The 21,890-nt window shown below is 37.4% G+C and overlaps 2 protein-coding genes and 1 long non-coding RNA gene across 9 annotated transcripts; 1 reads left to right on the top strand and 2 right to left on the bottom strand.

Moving 5' to 3' along the window:
• The first annotated feature begins 622 nt into the window (after positions 1–622).
• On the top strand, positions 623–6,228 carry LOC113331629 (pentatricopeptide repeat-containing protein At3g09040, mitochondrial-like). Of its 7 annotated transcripts, none has more exons than XM_026578322.1 (5): positions 623–713; positions 908–987; positions 1,168–4,494; positions 5,016–5,111; positions 5,265–6,228. In XM_026578322.1, exon 3 carries the CDS (start codon positions 1,272–1,274, stop codon positions 4,368–4,370), a length of 3,099 nt encoding a protein of 1,032 aa, XP_026434107.1. In that variant the 5' UTR covers positions 623–713; positions 908–987; positions 1,168–1,271; the 3' UTR covers positions 4,371–4,494; positions 5,016–5,111; positions 5,265–6,228. The 7 variants fall into 7 exon arrangements, with proteins under 7 accessions (XP_026434107.1, XP_026434111.1, XP_026434112.1 ...); XM_026578326.1 differs by having other exon boundaries at positions 4,995–5,111; XM_026578327.1 differs by having other exon boundaries at positions 4,995–5,118.
• Positions 6,229–7,406: 1,178 nt separating this feature from the next.
• Positions 7,407–9,244, bottom strand: LOC113331382 (SPX domain-containing protein 2-like). Its single transcript, XM_026578092.1, has 3 exons — positions 8,860–9,244; positions 8,308–8,424; positions 7,407–7,495 (listed from the first exon to the last, which is right to left on the bottom strand). Exons 1-3 carry the CDS (start codon positions 9,242–9,244, stop codon positions 7,428–7,430), a joined length of 570 nt encoding a protein of 189 aa, XP_026433877.1. The 3' UTR covers positions 7,407–7,427.
• A 10,158-nt stretch (positions 9,245–19,402) lies between these two features.
• LOC113331539 lies at positions 19,403–21,611 on the bottom strand. Its single transcript, XR_003351009.1, has 3 exons — positions 20,989–21,611; positions 20,104–20,294; positions 19,403–19,623 (listed from the first exon to the last, which is right to left on the bottom strand). It is a non-coding gene; the product is annotated as an uncharacterized LOC113331539 (long non-coding RNA).
• Between the last annotated feature and the right edge of the window lie 279 nt (positions 21,612–21,890).

Here is a 21,890-nt window from a genome sequence, read left to right as displayed (position 1 = left end):
TCATTTTACGTCCAGGTTTCTTTTAATTCCAACCGTAAAATCCGATTTTACGTCCAGTTTTCTTTTAATTCCAACCATAGAAGTGATTTACGTCCAGGTTTAGTTGAATTCCAACCGTAATTTTCAATTTTACGTCTAGGTTTAGTTTACTAAATTTTTCTTTCGTCAACCTAGCCGTAAATTTCAATTTTACGTCCAGGTTCCTTTTAATTTCAACCGTAGAAATTGATTTTACGTCCAGGTTTTGATTGATTCCAACCGTAGAAATTGGCTTTACGTCCAGATTTGGATCGATTCCAACCGTAAAAATTAATTATTATCTAATCAAATTAAATAAAATTAAAATTAACTAAAGGGTTATTCGCTCATTACAAAATTATTTTAGATAAAGGATTTTTTATATTACTTCTGGATGACCCGTTTTTATCCTATTAGGTAACGCCCCTCTATTAAAATGTGACGCTCCAATAATAGACTTCCTATTCTAGCCCTTCCTTTTATGTGTCCTACACTACCTCAAACTTAAAATGTAAAAATATTGTGAGCATGGCCATGGACCATGATAACTCATGAGTGCGTATCTCTGGGGGTCCATATTCCTGAACTTTTAAAGCAAAGCAGAAGTCAACCGAGAAGTCAAAGATAAAATAATTTGCCTGTCTGGCAACTAGCTGAAAAACACCGTTTGACAACAAAAAGCTGAAACAATCAAGGTCTCATATTTCTTCATCACTGTGCTTTTTTACTTTAATAAGCTACTGATAGTTGTTTACGATTTGTTTTAGTCCGAGGGGTTATTCTGTTTGCTCAGAATTTATTCTCTTCATCAACTTTAGGGTTTCCAAACCAAAACTGGAACATGTTAAGTGTTTGTAGAAATGCCTAAGTGAGAATAATTTTTATGTAGTTTAAATGAAAGGCAAGGGAGGTTGGAATGCTCAAGTAGAGCTTCGACACAAGCAACAGAGACATTGAAAACTTGGAATTGTGAGTAAGTCATTCTGTAAAATTCCAAAAAAAAATTTGATAACATACAGTAGTTCAAGCAGATACAAATTCTTATTCTGTGTGTTTCATAAATTTATCATAACATTTGATAGAACCATTTTTGTGTTTCATAAATTTGTCATAACATCTGATAGGAACATTTTGTTTTAATGTTGACAGCGGACAGGACTTCGTCTACGAACAAAGGACATTCTGCCAAAATATAAACGAAGTCAAGCATACGGATGATCAGAATCAGCTTAAACACCTCGCAAACATAAAGAATGCGTGCAACTCATGTGCGCACGTCAAATTTACTCAAGTTGAACTCGGTATTCTCTCTCCGTCGTGTATGTTTCACCTCGGATGCTGTACTAGCCGTTGAAGAGGTACAGCAAAATTTTCAGCTGGTCCCAAACCAAAATTATACATATAGCAACCTGTTATATACTTGTGTACAAGAATGCAAACGTATTCAATCCCTTCACGTGTGCGACAAAATGCCTCATCTGAAATCTCAAGCTACAAAAAAGTGCAAAGTTATCCATGCCAAGACCCTGAGTCTTGGGTATGGATTAGAAGGAAAACTTGGAAATATAATTGTTGATCTGTATGGTAAATGTGGTGAGACTGATTTCGCAATGGAGGTCTTCAACCGGCTTGATAGAAGAGATACTGTTGCCTGGAATTCAATCATGTCTATGCATTCAAGATCGGAATTTCCAGAAGAGGTTGTGAGGATGTTTAGGTTGATGCGTAATTCTAACACTGTTTCAGATCAGTACACATTTGCTTTGGTTGTTTCTGCTTGTACGAAATTGAATAATGTGGGTTTAGGTAAGGTTTTTCACTGCGATGCGATCAAGACAGATATTGAGTTAAATTCCTTTTGCGGGGGTTCTTTGATCGACATGTATGCTAAATGTGACTGCTTACCAGATGCTCGAAAATTATTTGATAGAGTTGATAAACCTGATACTGTATCTTGGACAACAATGATTGCGGGTTATGTTCGAGTTGGCTTACCCAGAGAAGCTCTCGAGTTGTTTAAAGAAATGGAACGAGTCGTTGAGAAACCAGATGAAGTTGCAGTTATTACGATAATTACCGCCTGTGTTGGTCTAGGAAGGTTGAACCAGGCAATTGATTTGTTTTCCCAACTACCAAATCCCAATGTGGTGGCTTGGAATGTAATGATTAAGGGACATTCTAAAAGTGGGTTTGAGAAAAAAGCTGTTAGTTTCTTTCGAGATATGCATCTGGTTGGTGTTAAACCAACAAGATCTACACTGGGAAGTGTTTTAAGTGCCATCGCTAGTCTTACAGATCTTAATCTAGGAAAGCAGGTTCATTCTGAGGCTATCAAACTAGGGTTGGATTGTAATGTTTACGCTGGAAGTTCATTGATAAATATGTACTCCAAGTGTCACTCTATGGAATCTGCTAGAAAAGTTTTTGATGCAATGGATGTTACAAATACTGTTGTGTGGAATGCTATGTTAGGAGGTTATGCACAGAACGGACAATCTCTTGAAGTCAAAGAAATTTTCTCCAATATGAGAAATTCTGGTCTAGAACCTGATGAGTTTACTTACACCAAAGTTCTTAGCGCATTTGGTCAGTGGGAAAGCTTAGAAATGGGTAGGCAATTTCATGCATTTATAATCAAGATGAACTTGGAGTTGAACTTATTTGTTGGAAATGCTTTGGTTGATATGTATGCTAAGTCTGGTGATTTGAAAGATGCAAGAAGGCAATTTGAACTCATCCCAGAGAGAGATATTGTTTCTTGGAATGCCATTATTGTTGGGTATGTACATGAAAAAGATGAGGAGGAAGGTTTTAGAATGTTCAAGAAGATGATATTTGATGGCTTTTTGCCTGATCAATTTTCAGTGTCTAGTATTCTTAGTGGCAGCGCAAATCGGCAAGCATTAGAGCAAGGTAAACAAGTGCATTGCTTCTCAGTGAAATTAGGTCTTGACTTGAATATTTATGCTGGAAGTTCTCTGGTTGACATGTATGCCAAGTGTGGGGCAATGGAAGCTGCAAATAAGGTAATCTCTGAGATGCCTGTAAAGACTGTTGTCTCTAGAAATGCCCTAATTGCAGGGTACATTCAGAACAACAATGCAGATGAAGCAGTGAAGGAGTTTTTAGACATGCAAGCAGAAGGTTTGCAGCCTTCAAAGTACACATTCGCCAGCATTTTAACTGCATGTAGTGCATCATCAAGGTTGAATCTGGGAAGGCAGGTTCATTGTGATACTTTGAAATCTGGTGTTTTAGTTGATGATGAGTTTTCGGGTGTCTCACTCTTGGGTATGTACCTGCGATCTTCAAGCACTGAAGATGCAAATAAGCTCTTTTTGGAGTTCCTGAAGCAAAGAAGTAGAGTTTTATGGACTTGTATGATTTCAGGACATGCTCAGAACGGCAATAGCTCGGAGGCTCTTTGTTTTTTTAGAGAAATGCGTAATGATGATGTTTTACCAGATCAATCCACTTTTACCAGTGTCCTCAGTGCTTGTTCTGGCTTAGCAGCCCTACAGGATGGGAAAGTCATTCATTGTCTTGCTTTTCATACCAGGTTCGACTTGGATGAATCCACGTGCAGTGTTCTTGTAGATATGTATGCTAAATGTGGGGATATTGGGAGCTCAATGAAAGTTTTTGAGGAAATGGTAAACAAAGAAGATGCTGTTTCTTGGAACTCGATGATTGTTGGATTTGCGAAAAATGGCTATGCAGGGAAAGCACTGAAGATCTTCAATCAAATGAAGCATACAAATGTCAAACCTGATGATATCACATTCCTAGGAGTCCTCACCGCGTGCAGTCATGGAGGAATGGTATTAGAAGGTCGCGAATATTTCAATCTTATGATATGTAGTGGGATCAAACCTAGAGATGATCATTTTTCCTGCATGATTGACCTACTTGGGCGCCATGGACGTCTCAAAGAAGCAGAAGAGTTGATTGAGAAATTGCCATTTGAACCTGGAGCTGGGGTTTGGGCTACATTACTAGGAGCCTGTAAAATACACGGGGATTTAATACGGGGGCAGAAGGCAGCTGAAAAGCTTATTTTGTTGGAACCTGATAATCCTACATCCTATGTGCTTCTTTCTAATTTATATGCAGCATCTAAGAACTGGGGTGCATCCAACAGAGTTCGCAATTTAATGAAAGAAAGAGGATTGAAGAAGTTTCCTGGATGTAGCTGGATTGAAGTGAATGCTAAGCTAAACTTATTTGTAGCAGGAGATAAACTTCATATTAATGCTGGTGAAGTTCGTGCTGTTTTGAAGGATTTGACTGCATTGATGAGAGAACAGGGCTACATAGCCACAACTGATTTTCTTTTAGATGAGGAGGATTGAGTCATGAGTCTTATATTCTCTAGCGTGGGGTATAGACAAGTGGATTATCAGAGGCTTCTTCTTTCCTTGCACTTAATTGTACAGGAGGAGATCAAATCCAATTTGGCGCAACAATGATAGCAAGGTATCAGTGGTAGTATTTATTATTTTTATTTTTATTCTTTTGATCGATAAAGATATACAGTTTTGGCGGTTACGTGTTTCGAACTCATAGCATCAGTACTATTGTGGTATCTTTACCTGTTGGCTTATTGCTGCTATCTTCATGCGTGATAACCTATTCCTATCATATGGGTGGTTGATAATGAAAACCCTAAGTTGTTTCTTATGTAATTTGCACTTATCAGTCATGCACGTGTCCATATACAATTGAGCTGGGTTTGACTCATTTGAGTCAATTCCACATTTCCACTTATGTTGTATTAACCTAATACTACACATTTAAGCGTGCACATCCTTTGTTTATCTGCGTGTCAAGACATGTACTATCATACCTCCTCAAATGCCTCTTCACCGAGTCATATTAGAATAGCTGCTGCTGTCTATGTCTAAATGGTCCAAGCTCTAAAGAGATCCACTTGGTCACTCATTACTGATGTTCTCATCTTTCCTCTTGATTTACAGTTTTTATGATGATTGATGTAGTTATCTTTGGAGGAAACAGCAGGGATATGACTACGGAGGTGGATTTTTTCCAGGCTCCTCTTCCTGATTCTATCTGAGGAAGACTCTGATATTGATGTATGTGGTGAGAGTACTAAATATTCATACTCAGCATGCATTTTTCAGTTTTACTAATAGTGCTCACATATGAAAACCTAAAAATCATCTATGTTATCATCTATGTTTACAGTATATATTTGGTTGATGTAGTGACAACAAGATGTTTTGCAGGAGGATAACCATAAACATGATCATCTGCTTTATGTTTATGTTAGTTTTTCAAAAGGGGTGCAGCTTTTCAAGTCAAGCAAGCTCTCTAACAAAAGTGGAAGCACGGTTGGCCAAAGGAAGGCGAGACAGCAGAATTTGCTTGGGTACACGTGTACGGTTTATATTATGAAGAAACAAATTATGGAGGATACGGAGTTACTGTGCGCAATATGGCTGCAGAGCCAATAGCTGCTTCAGTCTATTGGAGTAACTTATCTTTATCAAGTGTTGAAGGGATTAGATGGTGCTTCAGAACATTGGCTCTGCTTTTTGGCTGTTCAGAACAGCCTGTTCTAGTCCTCGTGTGCAGTGCAATTCCCGAGGAGTTATTCAGCTTCCCCACCACATTGCCTCTGCTTTTCGCCCTAGACCTAATTGCAGTAGCATAAAGGTCAATAATGTTTGCCAGAGCTGTACGATGAGTGTGGTCCCTTGTATGGCCAAGGCTTCCTTTAAACCTGTGGGCGCCTCTCATTTAAACACAACAAGGCAAGCTACATTTCTCATATTTTAAGAGGCATTCGAGGAAGTGGAACAGCGCTTATCTGGCAAAACAGGCAAAATGACACTACTGTACTACAGCTGGGGCTTCAAAGATTACAAGGCTGATACCAAACCACAGAATTTTTTAGATGAACTACTAGGCGTTCTGTGGAAGATGCTTATTACAACTTGGATACAAGGAATATGATCCTGCAGTCTGGTCGGCAACTTGAATTGCCAGACTAAGATCTTGCAGTTCCAAGACTATCATAGTTGATAGTTGAATTTTTATAGTTGTTTTTTTTATGTTCGGATGTCTATTTATTGTGTGGCTAACATGTAAATGTTAACAGAAAGGATGCCAGATGTGGCATGACTTCGTTATCACCTCTTCATCTTTCCTTGAAAATTTCTTCTGAATAATTACTTCTGTTTCATTAAACGTGAGTTTTTTTAGCATCAGCTTTTCCTCTGCGGTCACAGTGGTCTGTTAATTGTCGGTGTGTTTCATCTCACAACCTCAGGATTTTAGAATGGCTAAAGCTCCAAAGAAGGTCATTTTAGACGAGATATTTTCCATTGTTCTTATTAAGAGTGAGTTAAAAATACATTCATATATTCCTTTTAGCTTCAAAAAAAAAGAGTGATATAGTCAAGCCACAATAGGCATCATTGTTCTCTGTTAACATTTACATAAAAGCCACACAATAAATAGACAGACATTCGAACACAAAAACATCCATCAACTATGATAATCTTGGAACTGCACAGGAACAGACTGGAGGATCCTAGTCCTCGTATCCAAGTTATGGACCAGACCGCAGGATCACATCCCTCGCTTTAAAGTATGGCGTAATGTCTAAAAAGTCCTCTCTTTTTCTATCAGCCTTGTAAACGTTGAATCCCTGCTGCCGTCCATAGACCAGTAATGTCTTTCTTGCCTGTTTTGCCAGATAATAAGCAGCTTTTGCCTCTCTGATGACTGCCTTGTAAAAGTTGAGAAACGTAGCTTGCCTTGAGTCCTTTAACAGAAGATACGAAGTCCTGCATGATCTTGTTATTCTTCTTCTTCATTATAGCTTTTCTTTTCATACTTCGGCAAAACAGTTTTTGCTGGTGGTGCCGATTCGGGGACAGGGGCAGTTTTATCGGCATTCTAGATAATATGTAATGAAAATGTTGGCAACCAGCCAATAGGCCCATTACTGCATCCAAATCGTAGGATGAGTTCTTTCTATGAGGTGAACAAAAAAAAAAGGTGCTAAAAAAACATAAATTTACCAAACCATGGAGCCGTGTTAGGAGATATGAAGTCCTGCATGATATGAAGTCCAGCTTTCTTCTTCTTTAGTATAGCTTCCCTCTTTCAGCTTCGGCCAAACAGTTTTAGCTGGTTATGCGGATCCGCCATTGTCACCGCAATAGGGACAGGGGGGTTTGGCCCCACCATAGGAGGCCCGGCATCATTAGAAAATATCTAATGAAAAACCGTGGTGACAAGTGCGGAACCCCATAACCAGCCAATACTGCGTCCAAATCAGTCTTTCAATAATTGGTCCTCTTGAGACTTGAGCAATGACCCATCTTTCTATGTGTGGGTGGAAACAACAGTTATGGCAGGATTAGGGGGTATCAGCGATTTCAAATGTTGGAACTGATGGCTGGCTGCTGCAGAACCCTCTGGATGAAGGACAGCATCTTCACCAAGCCTGCATATAAAAGGACACTGTAAAATGTTAGCATAAAGTTCAACATGCTCGAGTTGATTATGATGCATAGAAAGCATTTTAAATGAATAAAACACAGCTGTCCAATATGGAGCCCGATTAGAGTATTGGAAATCTGTTGGTTTGATATAACAAGTATCACATAGCTCGGAGTTGAAGACATCGAGAGAAGTATAAACAAGTCAGAGATTTCAACGTAATTGTTCAGGATCCAGGTAAAAAATGATTTGGGCCTCTAACCAAGCTCAATAGACATGCTCCTGCGCTGCAGAAGCGCAGAGTTTCAAAATAATCAGGTTGGGGCCATCAAGCATAATAAACTTTAGGGTTTCTCTGCTACCCCAAGGTGTAACACTTGAGAGAGGGTCAGTTGTGCGTGTATACCAGGGACACGATCTGTATATCCAACAGCAGACACATACCCTACTCCACCTTGGTTCTTTGACACATCTAGCAAGGTACCGCAGATAGCCAACTAGCCAAGTCTAGTTAATGGTAGTGTGCAAGGCTTTTCATGCGCTACAAATTCCAACACCCAAAAGAGTCATTTAAAAAAATTGATGATGAGAGTTGTGGGCTTCTACTTCTAGGTTTTATCATAGTTGACATCTAATCCAGACTCAGACTCAGATTCCATTTGGATCTAGTTAGCCAATTGTTATTGCATCAGGTTAAATCATTTAAAATGAAACCCAATGAACAGAAAAAAAATATGCATCTAAAATTGTCTGGAAACCGAGGTTACGTTCATCTCGAACCGGCATTAAAATTTTCCCAAATAGGTGGATAGTTACTAGTATAGGTAAGGGCACTATAGTTTTCAAGCAAAACCATCTCTCCATGAAAATCAACAATCTCTTTTCTTGCTTTAATCAACTTATCATGAGATTCCTTTGCGTTGCAACTCTGTCCTGCAATTAAAAACATACGAAACAATCAGCTTACAACTTTATCAAATCCTTGTGATAACATTGATCGTAAGCCACCGAATACTGTTGCAACATGGCGGGATAGCAAATCAGTGAGCCAAAACATCCACCACGTACCACAAAGATCAGTGGTACAGATTTCCACTAGTTAAAAATCAAAAGGATAAATTAAGAGGAGATGTTATTTTCCTGAGGTGGATTAACTCAACAACTGTAATCAGTAAAACATTACACACCTACATGTATATGTTAGCTAGGGATAACTAATCCAGCGCATGATTGTGAAAATTTGGAGAGGAACGAACTACATGGAGCCAAACATTTGTATCTCTGCAACTAAATTTCATGGCGTAATCCTAAGATTTACATCGTAGTTAACGAAATCAGTTAGAAGGAGGATCAGTATTAATCAATTACCTTGAATCTGATGATGTATTCTTCTTCTTCTCAATGCCGATATAATGCTCTTCATATGCAAACTTTGCATGAACTCGATCTCTGCCTGTTCCTTTGGTCCTCTGAGCAATGACCCATCTCTCTCTGTGGGGGTGGGAACAACAGTTGTGGCAGGAGTAGGGGGGGTATCAGCGCTTTCAGATGTTGGAATTGATGGCTTATTGTTGATTGGAAAGAGGTGATCAGGAATAGAATTGCAGCTCCAAAACCCTCTGGATGAAGGGAAAACGAATGATGCCCCTGTTTGCTTATCATATTTTTTCAGTATGTTCACGAAACCTGCATACAAAAGGGCTCCATAAAATGTTAGCATAAATGCTCGACTTGAACGATGCATAGAAAGCATTTTAAATGAACAGGCAGCTACCGGTTATGAAGCCTGATTAGAGTATTGGAAATCTGTTGCTTTAATACAACAAGTGTTAATTGTTTCATTAAACAAGTCAGAGATATCAATAAAATTGTTCAGGAATCCAGGTAAAAAATGTTTCGGGCCTATAATTTATGACTGAACCAGGCTCAATATACATGCTGCAGAGTTTCAAAATAATCAGGTTGGGATCATCAAGCATACAAACATTGGGGTTTCTCTGCTACCCCAAGGTGTATATATAAGTTCGGAAGTAATACTTGAGAGAGGGTCAGTTATGCATGTGTAACAGGGACACGATCCAACAGCAGACATATACCCTACTCGATGTTTGTCTTCAACACATTTTAGTAGTTAGAGAGCAAGGTACCGGAGATAGCCAACTAGCCAAGTCTAATGGTTGTGGGCAAGGCTTTTCATGCACTACCAAAAAGAGTCATATAAAAAAAATTGACGATGAGAGTTGGGTTTACTCATAGTTGACATTTAATCTGATTCCAGACTCGGACTCCATTTGGATCTAGTTAGCGAATTATTCTTTTTTCCAGTAAAGAAAAAGTCCCTGCAGATATTATAATGTTGGATTCCATTTAAAAAGAAATCCAAAAGCATCAATAGAGACTCCTCTACAGGTTAAATCATTCAAAAAGAAATCTGCTGAATCAAAAAAACATGCATCTAAAATAGTATGGGGCAACCCAAATCACATCCAATTCGTCCACACAAATGAGTGATCATATGTCAAAGAAAAAACGGAAAAAAAATAGAAAACGCTTTACTTTCCTTTATCCACATCTAAGGCCTAGTAAAGAAAAGGCCAGTCAAATTGACGTTTGTCGTGTGATTAAAACATTTACTTTCTTAAAATGTCTAACACTATTGAAGTTGTTCTATTACATCTATACTAAATAAAATATCATCCAAATTGCTAAATTCAGTAGTTTTATACACACCAGCGAACTATTTTCGGTGGCGAATGTGTGGAGCACTGATCCTTTTCGGTGGCCTGATCTAGATGGCGAATGCGTGGAGCACTGATCCTTGTCATTCTTACATAAATGTCGAAATTTGTGGATTCCATGGGATTTTACTGTATTACTAGTTTTAGTTTTTATTCGCAAAGTATAGTAATTTAGAGAGAGATAATTACCAGTATAGTTACAGGAAATCCTACACTACACCCCTCATATGACTTCATTATTAATCAACTCATTTTTAGATTTACACTCTTAATTTTATTGATCAATCTTTGAAGGTTCTTAGAAGAAAAGATAAAGAAATCAAGAATGATTTCTGCTCTGGACTCCCTCTCTCTTATTTACTTGTTTCTTACTCAAAAAAGATCTCTCTCTTCTCTTTACAACTTGAACGACTATTTATAGGGAAATACATAATGGGCGACAGCTAATCTATCCTTTATTTTCGGGTATGATTTGCGACATTCTCGCAACCTTACAAATATTAATTTCGCAAGCTCTTTAATTTTCGCAGGACTATCACATCTTTCTTGTGATCTTAGGTGACGTCATTTATTATATTCTTCCTGAAATTATTCTGCGACGCTATTGTATTGTGTTGTTGATAATTTCGCTGAAATATTGTCGTTGCGATATTCTGATTCTACATCTTGCCTTTTTCTCATATCTTTTCTGCGAAGTAGAGAATGATGTGAGAAATGTCGCAGCTGTTCTCCTCTTCATATTCTGCATTTATCACACGTATACTTTCTTCCATTTATTTCTCGACACGTCTTTTGTAACCGTTGCTTTACCGCTTATATCTTTCCGTATTAATCGTGTTTATTTTCTCGAGGAGAAATTCCCTCTATATATATTCCTTCTCACTCTCTTTTTATTTCTTTTTATTTTCTCTGCAACTTCATCGTTCTTCTGCAAATTCCATTATTGCAACTTTTCTTCTTTCTTCTTCAATCTTTTTAAGTTCTTCTTCATCTTCATACTATTTCTTCTACAGATCTTCATAGTTCGTAATTTTCTTCGAAACAATCTCCATGCTATTGTCTTCCATGGATTCATCAAGGTTAGTTTTCTTTTTTCTTCTTTATGAGTTTTACTGAAATTGATCTTGTTTATTGCCTTATTTGATGTTGTTTATGTGATTCTCATACTCTTGTTATTTCAGCAAAAGCGCCTCCAACACTAGATTTACAGTTCAGAACCCTAACATTCCCAAATCGCAGCATAAGGTTGTTGCGCCTAAAAGAAAGTTTGCGAATGAGAAGGTAGTAAGAAACACTATCCTTTTCTAATAACAATATTGTTGCCTCTGTTTCTTATCTGGATTGTAATTCGCAGGGTGATAAAGATGTTAATAAACCTCTCAAGAAATCTCGCCACCTTAAAATTGTTCCAACTTCTGTTCCCTTCCACTTACTCATCTCTTCTAAATCTCCTGCGACATCTTCGCAAGATAAACCTTTATCTCCAATTCGCGAAAAAGCTGCCTCAGACTTCATTTCTTCAGCTGACCTTTCAATGATTGAAACTCCCCTTGTTGATCCTGCTGTGAATGAAACCTCTTCTCTTCCTATTGAGAATGTTTCTCAACCTTCTATCTCTACCAGTTCTCTACCTAAGTCTCTTCCTCTTTCGAAAGAAACCGTGGAAGGGATAGATATTGCCTTCAAAGTTTTATCTGAAGTTCTGGATGATGTCAAGAAGTCTTCCATTGATCCTATCAAATCTAATGTTTGCGAAATTCTGAGCAAGCATTTGGGTTCTGACAGAGCTGCTTCGCAGCTTCGCAGACAGCTTTGCAAAAAGAATGTAATACTCTTCGTCTCGAAAATCAGAAGCTTCATAATGTTTTGTTGGATCGTGACAATCTTCGCAAGAAGAATGATGAATTGAGAGGTATGATTTTCTTATCTGTGTCTTTAATTTTCCTTTTTAATGGTTTTATCCTTCCCATATTTAATTATCCTTGAAATCCCTCTTTCGCATGTTAAGCTTTAAACCAGAAACGAATAATGGAGAGATATCAATTTGAATCTGTTGTTGAAGAAGCCTGTGTTGATAAAGAAATCTTGATGGATCAATATAACCAATTAGATAACCTCTATTCATATTCTCTTGATCATATAAATAATCTTACCAATGAAAATACCCAATTAGTTCAAAGACAAGATTTATTAAGTAATGAAGTATCTCGTCTTTCTTATTTTTTAACTAAAGCTAATTTATGGATGTAAACTTTATCAGATGAGAATAAAACCTTATCCCAAGAGAAGAGAACTTATTTAAACAAGATGGCGATATCTTCGCAACAACTTAGTATTCTTCAAAAAGTATGTGATGACCAAGAGCAATCTCTTCGCTCTTTGAGAAATGAACTTAAAGAAGTAACAGAGTCATCTATCGCTGAAAGAGATACACTCATTCAAGGTAGAATAGCTTTAAGTGTAAAGGCGAATCAGCTTAAAGAACAATATTCCAAATTAGAAGAATCTTATTCTTCTCTTGCGAAGAAAAATGCCTTTCTTATTTCTAAAGAGAAAAATCTTCAGTCTCGACTTAAAGGTTTAGTTGGAGATAAATTTGATGACGCAATGGACCGTTGGGAGAATAGTTGTTGTCCTTGATTCAACACCTTATTTCGCAAAAGGAAGGTAGTCATAATAGTTTGACTGCCTTAATTATCTTTTCTTTGTCATATCTTTCTGAATTCTTTCTTAATGAAATTTTGTATTCTATCTTTCGCAGAGTCTGAGAAGAATCTTCATTCTTCCATTTCTGTTTTGGAGGAAAATGCCAAAATTCGCAAAGAAAATGCATTGCTCTCTCTGCCCTTACTGGTTCTCGCGACCGAGCAGAAAGAAGACTTGATTATCTTGCTTATTTTAAGGATATTCAAGATAGGAATCAGAGAGCACTTCTTCGCAAGTTCATCTCCGGGCTGAAGTCCTTGTAAATGACATTTTATTGTCCAAATCTCTTCCTCCTACATCAATTGATCCTTTAGAAGTAGATGATGATGAAGTTCCTCGTCCTGCTGATAGTGATTATGATTACGAAAGCGGTGCAGAGGATAATTTCTTGGAAGATGAAGAAGAATTCCTTCTAAAGAAGCATCTGCTGGTGTTAATCAAATGAGAAAGAAATTTCTCCTGAAGAAGTAATTGCTGGCGATAATCAAGATGCTAGTCAAGGCGAAGATCAAAACCGAAATGAAGGAGAGGCTTGCGAGAATTTGGCGAAGAATTTCTGTTATCTCCTGCTACTGAATTAATACTGAAGCTTGAGCTTCTTATCTAGTTTGTCTTCTTGAACTGTCTTATTTTATCACTTTTGCGAGTTACATTTTTCAACCAACTTTGGAATCAACTTTTTTTTAATATTTTGTTGATGAGAAAGATAATGCTTCTTGTGTATTGATTCCCATACTTGCCTCTCATTATCTTTCTTGCAAAAAATAATCTGTTACGAATACTTATAAATATTTTGTTTTATCATGTGGTCTTATTTTGCCTTCCTAATTAAAGGTCTTATTATGCCACCTCTTGTCATTGCGACAAAATCGCAGGACGTCCTTGCACTTTCATGCAAAAACCCATTGATCTTGCCTTAACTTTTTCTTTTGTATTATGGCCTCTTCAGGAATGTTGCGACAATATGACAGGCCTAAATATTCTTGCGAAAATAAAGCCCCATGACATTGCCGTCTTGCGACGAAATCGCAGGACGTCTTCGCACTTTCATGCGAAAACCCATTGATCTCGTCTTATCTTTTCTTTTGTATTATTGCCTCTTCAGGATTGTTGCACAAATATGACAAGCCTTAATACCTTGCGAATAAAAAGCCTCATGACATTTGCGTCTTAAGACACTTATCAGCTCCCTAATGGAGGGTGCCGCCCTTATCTCCCCCTGGTTGCCCCTTCAAGGAGGCGTACTTCTACCATACAAGGTTAGCTCCTCCCATCCAGTCTTAACAACAACCAGTTGTTTTCGCAGCCTCTTATCCCTTTTACCTATAGGGCTTATGGTTACGAGACTGCACCCTAAGTGGGGTTTTCTTCAGGCCGAGTGCAGTATAAGCCAAGACTTGTCAAGAATGGCAAGGTACGCTTCAAACGTCCCTGGCACTCTTGACTCAACCGTGTACCTCGGCGCCTTGATCAGATCTGCACTCCTTGGGAGAGTCCTTATTACCTTAGTCGCCCAACCCAAGTCATATGCTTAAGCTGAGAATCCAAGGTGCCTCTCCCGGATGGGCTTTATTGACCCCAAATCTCCATGACTCAGGTTCCGGTGGCGGTGTAGCCTTTCCCTGAGCCATGCAACAGGTACCCCCTAATATGACGTACTTTAGGTCTTACATTTGCCTCTTGCGAAATTTTATTCGCGAACTAGGGTGTACGCCATAAAGGTTCGCCCCTTTCTTTTATGTCATTGTTCTGTGATTATCTCTGCGAAAATTTCGCACATCATGATCTTGTTTTGATATGAGTAATCTTGCAATTATTCTTTCAGAATCCATAACTTCTCAAAGCTTCTTACGGATAATATCTTTTAAGTACAACCTGTTCCATGGTCTGTCTAATCTATGACCAACATCTCTTCCTTGGATCCATTAATCTATAAGCTCTGTTCCAACTATCTCCTTAATGATGTAAGGTCCATCCCATTTTTTCGCTAATTTTCCACCATTTTCTCGCTGATATATTGGTGTTTCTCTCGCAGAACTAAATCTCCTGGTTGAAATTCGCGTATTTTGACACGTTTATTATATTCTCGGGCTAATCTTCGCTGATAATTCTCCATATGTTGTAAAGCTTTTTCTCTTCTTTCTTCTAATTCATCAAGTTTATTTAAAATCAAGCCCGCACTAAGATTTTTCTCCCAAGCTTCTCTTTTTGTTGTCGGAATAACAACTTCTGTTGGTAACACCGCTTCAACTCCGTATGTTAAACAAAAAGGTGACATTCCAGTAGCTTCTCTTCTAGTTGTATTATAAGCCCATACTGCATTATGTACTTGTTCGCACCATGCTCTGTGATGTCCTTCCAATTTCTTTTTAATATATCTGCAATTGTTTTGTTTGTTGCTTCTACTTCCCATTAGCTTGTGGATACAAAGGAGTAGACTTTCCACATTTTATCTTGAATGCATTAAGTAGCATTTCTATATTCTGTCCTTCAAATTGTTTCCCATTATCAGATACCAACTGTGCAGGAATTCCGAATCTGCAAATGATATTTTCGAATATGAATGTAAAGATATCTTTGTCGCGAATATGTGTACTACTGCCTTCACTTCTGTCCATTTTGTGAAATAATCTGTTGCGACTATTAAGTATCTTCTTTGTCCAGATCCTGGTAAAAATGGCCCCAATATCTAAGCCCCACTTTCCAAAAGGCCACACACTGGTTGAAGATGACAATGGTGCTCCAGGTGCATGTATTTTCTTTCCATGCCGCTGACAATCTTCGCAACGTCTTGATATTTGTTTTGCATCTTCATGCATGTATGGCCAGTAATAACCTTGCATTTTTGCTCTATGTGCCAAAGATCTTCCTCCACTATGATTGCCAGCATCCCCACTATGTAACATTTTTAGCACCTTTTCTCCTTCCTCTCGTGTCAAACATCTGAGTGATGGTCCATTAAAGGATTTTCGGTATAGCAACCCATCTCTTAATTCATAATTCGTTGCACGGCTTTTTAACTTGTGTGTTTCCAATCTATTTCTTGGTGTTTCTCCTTTCGCCAAATATGCATGAAGTTCCATTCTCCAGTCTGCGATATTGTTCATTTGTTCTTCTTCTTCATTGTCTATTATCATCACGTCCACGTCTTCTTCTTCTTTATTGATTGATGGTGACAGAAGTGTTTGTATTTTTATGCATCTCGCAGTTGGATCTGTCATCATGCTTGAGATGAAAGCAAAAGCGTCTGCGAGTCTGTTATCCTTTCTTGAAATGTGCCTCCATTTTATTTTTGGGATTTTCGCTGACAATTCTTCAACCAGCTTCTTGTATTTCTTCAAGGATGGTTCATTTGTAGTATACTCTCCCTTTATTTGGCGAATAACTAGCTGCGAATCACTAGTGATCCTGGCATTTTCTAGTTTCATTTCTATTGCGAATTTTAAGGCATGTATCACAGCTTCATATTCTGTTTCATTATTAGTGGATGCAAATTCCAATCTGAATGAAAAAGCCATTTTATTCCTTCTGGCGAAATTAAAACAATTCCAACTCCATTTCCTTCCTCTTTGATGATCCATCTACCAATATCTCCCATCTATTTGGTTCTGTTAATAAATCTTTTGGATCTCCATGTTCTTCTTCTACATCCATCATTTCTTCTACTGCTTCATCTTCTTCTAAAGGAAATTCTGCCAAGAAATCTGCAACAACTTGTGATTTTGGTGAAGACAAAATTTCATATTTAATATCAAAGTGGCCTACTTGTGCATTCCATCTCTCCACTCTTCCTGATCTTTTAGAATTCTTCATCACTGATTCAATTGGTACTTTTGTTAATACCTTTATCTTGTGTGCTTGAAAGTATATGCGGAGCTTAAATGATGCATAAACTAATGCTAAGATTAACTTTCAATCTTTGAGTAATTCTTCTCGGCAGTATTAAAAGTTTTGCTAATGTAATAAATGGGTTTCTCCACTCCTGCGTCTACTCGCAATAACACAACTTAATGCATGCGACGTCGTCGCAAGATAGATCAATAATTCTTCTCCTGATTCTGCTTTTTGTAAAATAGTTGTATTCATAAGATGTTCTTTGATCCTTGAAAAGCTTTTTCACATTCATCAGTCCATTTAAATTTCGCACCCTTCTTGAGTATATCGAAAAAATATTTGCATTTGTCTGATGATCGCGAAATGAATCTCCCCAGCGAAGCTAGAAGCCCATTCAACTTCTGTACATCTTTTATTGTTGCTGGTGTTGGCATGTCACGAACTGCTTGCACTTTTTCTGGATCAACCTGTATTCCTTCCTTTGATACAATGTAGCCTAAAATTTTCCCGATGCAACTCCAATAGTACACTTCTCAGGATTCAATTTAATGTTATACTGCCGCATTTGTTCAAAAATCTCCCTCAGGTCTTGTACATGGTCTTTAGCTTCTTTACTCTTTACTAACATGTCATCCACGTATACTTCTAATGTTTTGTGTATCCATTTTGCGAACACCTTCTCTACCATTCTTTGGTATGTCGCTCCCGCATTTCGCAAACCAAATGGCATTTTCGTGTAACAATATAAACCTCTAGGGGAAAGAAAGCAGTATGTTCTTGATCTTCTTCAGCGAGAGGGATTTGGTTATACCCTTTGTACCCATCTAAAGATGATACCCTATCATTTCCCGCTGCGGATTCCACCATTTGAGGAATATCTGGTAACGGAAAACTATCTTTGGGGCAAGCTTTGTTTAAATCAGTGAAATCTATGCAAATCCTGATTCCTTTGTTTTTCTTTGGGACAATGACCATATTCGCTATCCATTCTGGGTATTTAGCTTCTCTTATGATTCCCGCTCAAGCATTTTCTGTAGTTCTTCTTCTATTTGGGAATGGTAAGTTGTTGCAATTTTTCTTATTCTCTGTTTAAATGGTCTCACATTTTTGTTAATCTCCAACTTGTGGCATGCAATTGATGGATCTATTCCCGGTATCTCATCCATGCTTCCTGCGAAAACATCTTTATATTCTCGCAACAAGTTAACAGTTCTTTCTTCTTCTTCCATATCCATTTTGGTTCCAATTCTCAATATTAGAGGTTCCTATAGTCCCAACGTTTATTTCTTTTGTTGGTTCTGCGGCAGTGTAACTGGGTTTAGGTTCTCCCATTGGTGTTGGTTCTTTTATTGTTTTCATAGGTCCTTCTCCTTCTTCCGAAATTTCGCTGGGTATTCCTTTGCCTTCTTTTGCCCTTATCATATATACTCTAAATTCTTCTTTTCTTCTTCTTTCTTTGCTCCTTTGCCAACTTTCTGCGAAATTGTTTCTTTTTGCATTATCCCCCATAATGCTTTACTTCAATTTGATGACATAATTTCGCATTGTCAACATCTCCTCTGATTTCACCTATTCCATTTGGTGTGGGGAATTTAATACATTGATGCAACGTTGATACCACAAATTTTATCGCATGTATCCATGGTCTTCCTAATAACATATTATATGGCGATTCCATATCCACCACGCACAACGTTACATGTGTTTCGATTTCTCCAAGTGGAATTCGTACCACTATCTCTTCTTTAGGTTTTGTTGTGGATTTTCCAAAGCCGAGAACAAAATATGTTGAACTGGACATTTCTTCATCTTTAAATCCCATTCCCCGGAATGTGTGATAAAATATTATATCCACTGAACTTCCTGTATCGATTAAAGTTCTGTTCAATATCCATTCTCCTGTGGATTTTGTTGTTGTCTCCTTCTCTTTTCGCGTAATAGGCACTGTGATAACCAACGGAGATGTGTGGTTCAAATTTTCTTTTGGTATTTCTGCTGCCATGAATGTAATTTTTGCTTTTCCAAATCTTTCAAGGGTGATGTCTTTTCTACCGCCATAACTTTCCTTCCTTCAAAATTTCGTTTATGTATTCTTCCTTTGATGTTTTCATGGAATTCATTAACCATCGTTTTTGTTATCATATTACACTGCAATCTTTTGTCATCTTCATTAATTGTATTCATCTTTCTTCTAACTGATTCACTGATTCATTTAATCACTTTCTTGATTTGAATATTCTCAACAACAATCTTCAACTTTCGATCTTCAATATCCCTGTTTCTAGCGCCATTATGTAGTTGCAGGAAATCCTACACTACACGCCTCATATGATTTCATTATTAATCAACTCATTTTTAGGTTTACAGATCAATCTTTGAAGGTTCTTACAAGAAAAGATAAAGAAATCAAGAATGATCTCTACCCTAGACTTTCTCTCTCATATTTACTTGTTTCTTACTCAAAAAAGATGTCTTCCTTCTCTTTACAACTTGAACGACTATTTATAGGAAAATACATAATGGGTGACAGCTAATCTATCCTTTATTTTCGGGTATGATTTGCGATATTCTCGCAACCTTACAAATATTAATTTCGCAAGCTCTTTAATTTTCGCAGGACTATCACATCTTTCTTGTGATCTTAGGTGACGTCATTTATTATATTCTTCCTGAAATTATTCTGCGACGCTATTGTATTGTGTTGTTAATAATTTCGCTGAAATATTGTTGTTGCGAGATTCTGATCCTACAACCAGTGTAGTTAAGACACTATAATTCTCAAGCAACACCATTTTCTTCATGAAAATCAACAATTTCTTTTCTTGCTTGCAACCCTGTCCTGCAACTCCTGTAACTAAAAACATACGACTCAATCAGCTTATAACCTTATTAACATGCCCCATATTATGAAAATAAATGCACATAGCAGATCAAATTCGTGTGACAACATTGCTCGTAAGCCAATGATCCTGTTACAGAAATGAACTCTCTAGTCTAAATAGATGGCAGGATAGCAAAGATGAGTGGTACTAATCATGTGGAATGTGGATATTCCTAGAGATTACATCAAAAATCAAACGGATAATTAAGAGGAGATATTATTCTCCTGAGGTGGATAACTCAATAACTGTAATAAGTAACACAACGCACCTACAGGTATATGTTAGCTAAGGATAAATCCTAATCCAGACCATGATTGTAAAAATTTGGAAAGGAAAAAACTATAACGAGACAAAAATTTGTATGTCTGCAACAAAATTTCATTGCATAATCCTAAAATTTACAATGTACCTAACCAAATCAATTAGGAGGAGGATTAGTATTAAATAATTACCTTTAATCCGGTGATGTATTCTTCTTTTTCTTTTCACTGCCAATAAAGTGTTCTTCATATAAAAACTTGGCATGTACTCATTTCTGCCAGTTCCTTGGGTCCTTTGACCAACAACTCATTTTTCTTTGTTGGGCATGAAGAACAGTTGTGGCAGGAGAAGCGGCAGTGGGCAGGAACAAGCCTTTCACTAACTGATGAAGACAACAGATTACAAACAACACAAGCAAAATCAGGATTCTGAAAAGGAACACATTTTTGTTGAAGTTAATATAGGTTTTGCAAGGCTAAACCTTTATAAAAATGATGGAAGATCTTCGACAACTATATTCATATTAACTTATTTACGGTTCTGACGGAGAATCCAAATAGAAAACATAGAAAAATGATATTATATACATGATGGATGTGAATGTGTTGAGTCATGAATAGACACAATGTTTGATGAAACATCGCAATGGTTCAAGAAATAAATAGATATGGTCATGCAAATATTGTGATGTTTCATGAAACAACACAATGATTCAAGAAATAACTAGATCTTCTCTCCTACAATAATGCAAACATCGTGATGTTTCATGAAATAACACAATGATTTAAGAAATAACTAGATCTTCTTTACTACAATAATCTCCTCAAAATCTAAATGGTTGAATTGTCTGGGACATTGTCTAAGGGATTAATCTATAACACCAATCATTCTTCTTCAATCAATACTCCCCTCGTCATCTCTCCCAAACCAAAAAAAAATCAAAAACCAAAATCATTAGCAGACTTCCGATTCTCAAAAACAACATCATCAAGAACTTAACCAAGAAATCTCAACTTCAACAATTAAGAATACTGAACTTTTTTGATGGAAGTTAAATGGTTATTTGAATTTCTCACCATGGATGATTTCTTCCAGTTTCAACCGCGATTGAACCTTTGTGATGAACTCATTTCTTTTGTAATTCGATGATTTGTTAGGTCTGAATCGTTCATTAGCATTGGTATACAAGAAAGAAGAAAATTGATCGCTCAGATTATTTGATTTACTTAGGTCGAGTTGAATTCAGACAACTCTAGTTTTTCTTCCGACCTCATTAATACAGCCATCTGAAATTCAGAAACGAGAGATCGAGAAATTGGAAACAGCTGCTGGTGGTGCTGATGAATTCGATATTAAGGAGAAGAAGTTCGTGTTATTGTTGCTGTGTATGAACGGGAAATCAAACTAGGTTTTTGTTTTGAATCTGAGATCGAGAAAATGAATCTGCTGCTGCTCTGAGGAAGGAGGTTAGGGTATTGATTGTCTTCGGTGGTCGAAATTAGTTGCAGACATGGTGAGTTCTCGAGATCTACAGAGAGAAGATTATGGAAGACAAAAAGATAAACCTAGTCAGTTTTGCTTGGGGTGGTTCTGCCTTGAGATTTCATGGAAACTCCAGCAGCAAAAACATTCATCTGGACAAGGAACGGGACCCGTGGTATGTTACGCACACAAGTGACGCGTAGACGATTGAAGTTGCATTTCTTCTCTTGTATACTGACTCGCCTTTTGTGTTTGTTTGCAGAATATTTAGCCACGAAATACTTGCGGAAAAACATTCTTACTGTTAACCAAAGAACATGATAAGTCTGGCTAGGGCTGTTCATGGTCGGTTTTGGTTCGGTTTCTAGCCAAACCAAAACCGAAACCAATATTATTGGTTTCTAAAAATCTAAACCAAACCAATCCATTAACCATTGGTTCGGTTTCCAAATGGTTCCAGTTGGTTTCGGTTTGTCTCAGTGGTTTTTGGTTAACC

The sequence above is a fragment of the Papaver somniferum genome, unplaced genomic scaffold (assembly GCF_003573695.1).
Source record: "Papaver somniferum cultivar HN1 unplaced genomic scaffold, ASM357369v1 unplaced-scaffold_125, whole genome shotgun sequence".
In the NCBI taxonomy this organism is placed as follows: Eukaryota; Viridiplantae; Streptophyta; class Magnoliopsida; order Ranunculales; family Papaveraceae; genus Papaver; species Papaver somniferum.
This window is presented reverse-complemented; position numbering and strand designations above follow the sequence as displayed.

What these genes read in the sequence shown, in the direction of transcription:
- LOC113331629 (XM_026578322.1), top strand. Translation starts at nt 1,272, where the DNA reads ATGCGTGCAACTCATGTGCGCACGTCAAATTTACTCAAGTTGAACTCG.
- LOC113331382 (XM_026578092.1), bottom strand. Translation starts at nt 9,244, where the DNA reads ATGCTTTCTATGCATCGTTCAAGTCGAGCATTTATGCTAACATTTTAT. An exon ending in AATACATCATCAGATTCAAG is followed by an intron (nt 8,425 to 8,859) that starts GTAATTGATTAA and finishes TTTTAATTGCAG; the next exon opens with GACAGAGTTGCAACGCAAAG. An exon ending in TAGTGCCCTTACCTATACTA is followed by an intron (nt 7,496 to 8,307) that starts GTAACTATCCAC and finishes TTTTATATGCAG; the next exon opens with GCTTGGTGAAGATGCTGTCC.